Consider the following 6,510-nt stretch of genomic DNA (forward strand, 5'->3'; position numbering starts at 1 on the left):
CCTTTTTCTTAAAGAAACCCGGCGCGGCGAAGGGTGTCAAGATCTGAAAATACTCCCCGGGCCATCAACTGCTTAGACTCAAGGTACCCACACCGGCCAAGCCGTTGGGCACACCAACGCCCTGGGGCCTTGGTTGTCTTGAAACTGCCTTGGACTCCCCTCAAGGGGGGGTGGGGTTTTATCTACCTCTTCCGTTAGAGGGCGGGCACCACAGGGTTGCTTCAGGTAGGCCGGGGAGTGGTAACGCCATCGCGCCATCGCTTTAGCCCAGACGGGGGCAGCTAGTTTGGGAAGCTGAGTGAGGCGATCAACCAAGAGAGGAAAACCACGCACAGGGCTCAGCGTGATAGCTTTCCCTATCAGGGTCCCCAGAAGAATGGAGAGAATCACACAGAAGGAAGCCTTAGGTGTATAAACTATTTTATTAACAGACAAGGCCTACAGATTTATTTCTTCTTGGACACACCCACGGTGCGGCCACGGCGCCCTGTGGTCTTGGTGTGCTGGCCTCGGACACGAAGTCTGCAGGTGAGAAGAGAAGAGTCACAGGTTATATACACAATGCAAAGGAAATGTCTGGGAAGAGAAAGCAGAGCATGACAAATCTCTGGGAGTCTAGGGGCAAGGCAGCAGAGGAGACTCCCACCCCTACTCACCCCCAGAAGTGTCGCAGCCCTCTGTGGGCCCTAATCTTCTTCAGTCTCTCCAGGTCTTCACGAAGTTTGTTGTCCAGACCATTGGCCAGGACCTGGATTTGGAAGAGAGGGTGAGTAATGTTTTACCCACTGACCTCCTACGACTAATTCTAACTAGACACCCTGCCTCTTCCCTAATCTCTCCCATCTCAGCACACACCTGGCTGTACTTTCCATCCTTCACGTCCTTTTGTCTGTTCAAAAACCAGTCTGGGATCTTATACTGGCGAGGATTCTGCATAATGGTGATCACACGTTCCACCTGGCAGGCAGGACAAAGGTCAGATACATACAGAGGGCTTCCCTTCGAAGGCAGGCCCAACCCACAGCCCCCCCTTCCTTGTCCTCACCTCATCCTCAGTGAGCTCTCCGGCCCTTTTGGTGAGATCGATGTCTGCTTTCCTCAACACCACATGAGCATATCTTCGCCCCACACCCTGAGGAGAGGTTGTGGAATTTGGGGTTGAGTCTGATTTTTTTTGGTTGCCTTTATAGCCCCACTATTCAAAAAGCACACAAAGGTCGGGCCTGCAACCACCCAGGGCATTACTTTTCTAGATACAAAACATAACCATTAAACAGGAGAAAAAGTTTTGCTCCCCCCCACCCCCGCCCCAGGGACAGTTCTGAAAAAAAGCAGAGTCTTTCCACACTGCTCAGCATATACAGCTGTCAGATGTTGGCTCTTAAAGACACTGCAGCAGCACCCAAGAGCAGTACGTTCTCATCTCTGCACTGTGGAAAACCAAAGGCTTGATGCTCTCAAAGCTAATACAGCACCAATGCAGCAAGACTAGGGGCTTCTGGATTAACATGGTTGATCAAGGGGTAGGACTGTGGTGCTCTGGGTCTCTAAGGGTCATAATTCTTTTTTTTTTTTTTTTTAAAGATTTTATTTATTTGACAGACACAGCTAGAGAGGGAACACAAGCAGGGGGAGTGGGAGAGGGAGAAGCAGGCTCCCGGCTGAGCAAGTAGCCCGATGCGGGGCTCGATCCCAGGACCCCGGGATCATGACCTGAGCTGAAGGCAGACGCTTAACAACTGAGCCACCCAGGCGCCCCGGGTCATAATTCTTTGGGCAGGTCACCCCATCACAATGATCACTTTTCCAAGATCACAAACTTGGATTTGGTCAATGCCCAGAAATGACCAGGCCACAGGAAGCTAAGTGCCCAAACCAAACTGAAAAGAACTAATGCTTACACTGGTGGCATTGTAACAGCACCAACACCAGTACTCCTTGCCACTTGAACTCATGAAGCAAACATGTGAATAGTGAAGGATGATGTGCTGGGTTAAATAGTGCCCCCCCAATATGTCCATCTAGAATCCCAGAACATGACCTTATTTGGAAATAAGGCCATTGTGAATATAGTTAGTTAAATGAGGTTACATGGGATTAGGGCAGGCCTTGAATCCAATGCCTGGTGTCCTTATAAAACGAGAGGACAGAGTGGAAGGCCATGTGATAGGAGGAGCGACACAGCTAAGGAAAACCAAGGATTGCCAGTAACCACCAGAAGACAGAATTCCCAGAGCCTTCAGAGGGAGCATGGCTCTGCTGACACCTTGATTCTGGATGTTTGGCCTCCACAACTATGGGAGTAAGTTTTTGTTGTTTTAAGCCAACAAGTATGTGGTGACTTGTCTCAGTAGCCCCAAGCAATGAGAAGATATTTCCTGTGTGTAAGAAGTGACCTAGAGGGGCGCCTGGGTAGGTTAAGCATCTGCCTTCGACTCAGGTCATATCTCCTGGTCCTGGGATCAGGCTCCAGGTAGGGCTCCCTGCTCAGCCAGGAGTCTGCTTCTCTCTCCCTCCCTCTGCCCCCACCCCCAACTTGTGCATGCTCTTGCTCAAATAAAAAAAAAAGTGACTTAGAAAATCAAATTATCAGGTTGATTCAGAAGAGACTGTCTTGGGACACTTGGGTAGTTCATTCAGTTAAGCGTCCGACTCTTGGTTCTGCTCAGGTCATGATCTCAGGATTGTGAGATCAAGCTTGCCTTGTGTTGGGCTCCTCTCTCTCCCTCTGCCCCCTCTGCTCACGCATTCTCTTTCTCTCAAATCTTAAAAAAAAAAGAAACAACCCCACAACCCCACCCCCCCAACCGAACAGAAGAGATTAAGGTCTCAAATTTAAATATTTACAGTTAAAATAGTTATGTCTGAGATTTACTTTTAAATGATACAGCATATAGATAAAACAGGATTTTGAATTTCTGCTAGATGATATTTCACAGGGGCTAATTTTCTTCCTTCTACTTTTGAATGTTTAAATTTTTCCATAATCAAGTTTTTAAAGAGTTGCTGTTTTAAAGTAGGCTCCATGCCCAGCATGGAGCCCAATGGAGGAGGGGGGGGGTCCTTGAATTCAAGACCCTGAGATTAAGACCTGAATTGAGATGAAGAGAAGAGACAGATGCTTCATCGACAGACACACCCAAAAGCCTCTGGCTAAGATTTTTTTTTTTTTTTTAAAAGATTTTTTATTTATTTATTGAGAGACAGTGATAGAGAGAGAGCATGAGAGGGGGAGAGTCAGAGGGAGAAGCAGACTCCCCGCCGAGCAGGGAGCCCGATGCGGGACTCCAGGATCATGACCTGAGCCGAAGGCAGTCGCTTAAACAACTGAGCCACCCAGGCGCCCCTCTGGCTAAGATTTTTGATAGCCCTGTTTGTGGGCTGACATTGACTTGCCAACTTTCTAAGTTAGATCCCTTTTCTCTTCCAAGGAGACCACCCCCATCTTCTCCATCCATAAGAGTTAAGTATACTCAGGGGACCATCACTCATATTTGTGGTCCAAGGGCCTTGACCATATAATAGAAAAGTTGACACCAACTTAGTATTACTCTTGGAAGGTATTTAGCAGAGTTACTCATGGGACAGGACACAAATTCCTCATAAACAAGGCCAGTGGGTACCTCCCAGTGATTATGCCCAACTCCAACCCCTTCCTCCCAGGTTTCCAAATAACCTGCAGAGGGCAGTATCACCCTGATTTAGAGGAAGGGCAGAAGACCAGCCAACCTTAAAGAATACCCATAGCAAAAGTCTACAAGTAGAAACAAAACATTAGGAAGGAATCATGGCATAGAATAATCTTATAGGGTCTGTATTACCTCTCAATATCCTCTTGTGCTTACTGTCAACTTCCACTCCATTCTTCATCCTTCCCCAGCCAATTAATCTCACTTACCTCTTTAGCCACATCTTTTGAAGAATCCCCTCCCCATACCGTACTTTCTTCCAGTTTCCAAGTATTACCCCTCCATTCTGGATCCTTAACAAAAGACCCTCTCCTATTCAAGCTTTAGTTCTCTCACCAGAGGAAGAGCTAGCTAGCTGCATTTGCTGGCTCTCCACACAATTAGCAAAAAAATCTCTGTATCATCTATCTCTAGGAATAACCTTTCCCAGTGATAAGCAAAGCATCAGGATCCCTAAGAGACTTATTACAGAGTTCATTAAGTACCTTAAAGTCCTTTGGTTCAATTGTTTTAAGTGGACTACAAAGACTTTGACACATATTTAATGAAAGTAAATACAAAACCAGTTAATTTCAAAGAGGCAGAGAGAAAGGGTTTAACACAAGCATCCCACTGACCATGACCATCTTTTATACAGGCACCCCTTGTTTAACTGCACTATGCAGATATCCTCATTTGTTTTGTTTACAAGCTGAAAGCCTGTGGCAAATCCGGTGTCAAGTCTATCAATGCCATTTTTCCAACAGCATTTGCTCACTTTGTGCTTGTGTCACATTTTGGTAACTTTCAGAGTATTTCAAACCTTTTCATTATTATGTTATAGTGATCAGTGATCACAACTCCTTGAAAGCTCATGATGATTTGCATTTTTTAGCAATAAAATATTTTAAAATTGAGGTACGTACTTTTTTTTTTTTAGACATAACACTATTACACGCTTAGTATTAACTACAGTGTAAATGTAACTTGCATATGCACTGGGAAACCAAAACATTCCTTTGACTCACTTTATTGCCTGGAACTGAACCTGTTATACAGACCTCTGAGATATTCGTGTCTGTATTCACTATCCCATTTAAACCTCATAGCAACCCTTAAAAAGGTACTAGTATATTTTACACTGTCTTCCTAGTTTCACATAAAAAAAAAAGGAAGCAATCTTTTTATTTACCATTTAAGAACAAATGAAAGATGTGCTTCCTGCAATAGAACATGAAAAACCAACGGAATCTGATCAATCTTGTGAACCAAAGCTAGAAGATACAGTTTTGATCGAACAAGTTATCTATACAGTATTTATGTTTCCTTTAAATTCTTTGAAACCAGGCTACAGTATCCGTGGATCCATTCCCTAACACTGTATGAGCACCTATTATGCACCAGAAGCTGGGGACTGTGAACAAGATAGGACTGTCCCTGCCCCCCCCCCCCCCCCCGTAATCATTGGCAAAAAACACATTCAGCCATATCCACAATTACACGTATTACACAACAAAAAAATACGGTGGAATAAAGACCCCCACTGGAAGGCTAGTTCGTTAGGTTGGTCAAAGAACACATCCAAGCTTGTGCTCACCGACCTAATGCATACAATGAGCCAAATACCGGTTCCCATCAACTGGAAATGCATTTCATTCACCTCTGGCATTGGAATAAATGCCCTGCTTACGATGTGGTGATACTCCCTCCCACTTCCCAACTACAGGTTTCTTCACACTTGGGAGTCTGTTGGCATTTCTACCCCCCACATGGACAATTACACAATTTCTAGGGCATACAGATTTCACAGGAAGGATTGCTGTTATGATGCACTGCTGTAGGAGACAGAAACCAAACTTAGAATGAACCTCACAAGAGGACCATGGCTGATGGTCCAGTAAAATTTTAGCGAATTCTAGTAGACAAGCCAACCCACTCCCCATCCCCTAGGAGAGAAGTATCTTGGCTTGACCTGACTGGCTTTCATTACTTACCTTTTGGGGCAATTGTGGTAAAGGATTAAAGGAACTAGTCACTCTTTTAACCATTATTTTACCCGGCAGCTAAGGTGATCTGGTTGGAACAGGTTTCCTCGACCTTGCCTCACTAAAGCTGTCTTAACAACTCCAGTGTCATTTATATGCTCCAGTCCTTACCCTACTTTACCTTAATTGCAGTGATGGCAAAGGCTATTTTCCGCCGCCCATCGATATTGGTGTTGAGTACACGCAAAATGTGCTGGAACTTCTCAGGTATCACTAGAGACTGACAGAGATAGGGGGAGAAATCAGGCACCGTGAACTACCATCAAACAGTAACCTCAAAGAGGAACGCCAAGCTTGTCATACAGGGAGCAACGACCCCCCCCCCTTCAGTTTTCTCACAACAAACTCGTCAGTCTTGCACGCAGCAGAACACGAAGTGTTCAGGCTCGGGAAAACGCAACCTCCGGGAAGGGGCAAATCTTCTGCCCGTTCCCATACGTACACTCTGAGTGGCGGGAACCTGCTGTCCCCATTCACACCCAAGACTTTTAGCCGCTTTCGAGCGCCCTGGGAGCGACTCTGCCTCTGGCCCACTCCCCAGAACTGGGTGTCTTCAGTCCTTCCTTCCCAGGGGTGCGACTCAAAGATTCACACAGAATGTTGCAAACCCCCAGAATAGGGCATTTCTAGCCCCCTAACAGCAGACTTTCCGTGTCCCAGTTCCGATGTCGCCGGATCCCCGCACTGGTTCTAGTCTTACCATGGCGGCGGCCCTAGCGGCGGCGTGTAGGCCTCCTGTGGAAGAGAGACCGGAAGTGACGTAGTATCATTATATAGCAACCAGGCGGAAGAGGCGG

General features: G+C 46.2%; 1 protein-coding gene across 1 annotated transcript; it reads right to left on the reverse strand.

The window, feature by feature from the left end:
• Nucleotides 1-383: 383 nt before the first annotated feature.
• On the reverse strand, nt 384-6,488 carry RPS18 (ribosomal protein S18). The gene is made up of 6 exons (XM_032410045.1): nt 6,414-6,488; nt 5,835-5,933; nt 1,046-1,132; nt 856-957; nt 657-748; nt 384-522 (listed from the first exon to the last, which is right to left on the reverse strand). Exons 1-6 carry the CDS (start codon nt 6,414-6,416, stop codon nt 447-449), a joined length of 459 nt encoding a protein of 152 aa, XP_032265936.1. The 5' UTR covers nt 6,417-6,488; the 3' UTR covers nt 384-446.
• Nucleotides 6,489-6,510: the final 22 nt, after the last annotated feature.

The sequence above is a fragment of the Phoca vitulina genome, unplaced genomic scaffold (assembly GCF_004348235.1).
Source record: "Phoca vitulina isolate PV1807 unplaced genomic scaffold, GSC_HSeal_1.0 scaffold11, whole genome shotgun sequence".
Classification (NCBI taxonomy): Eukaryota; Metazoa; Chordata; class Mammalia; order Carnivora; family Phocidae; genus Phoca; species Phoca vitulina.

Excerpts from the sequence above, each read along its gene's own strand:
- RPS18 (XM_032410045.1), bottom strand. Across the intron at positions 1,133-5,834 it reads TTGCCATCACTGCAATTAAG|GGTGTGGGGCGAAGATATGC; the intron begins GTAAAGTAGGGT and ends ACCTCTCCTCAG. Across the intron at positions 749-855 it reads AGGATGGAAAGTACAGCCAG|GTCCTGGCCAATGGTCTGGA; the intron begins GTGTGTGCTGAG and ends TTCCAAATCCAG.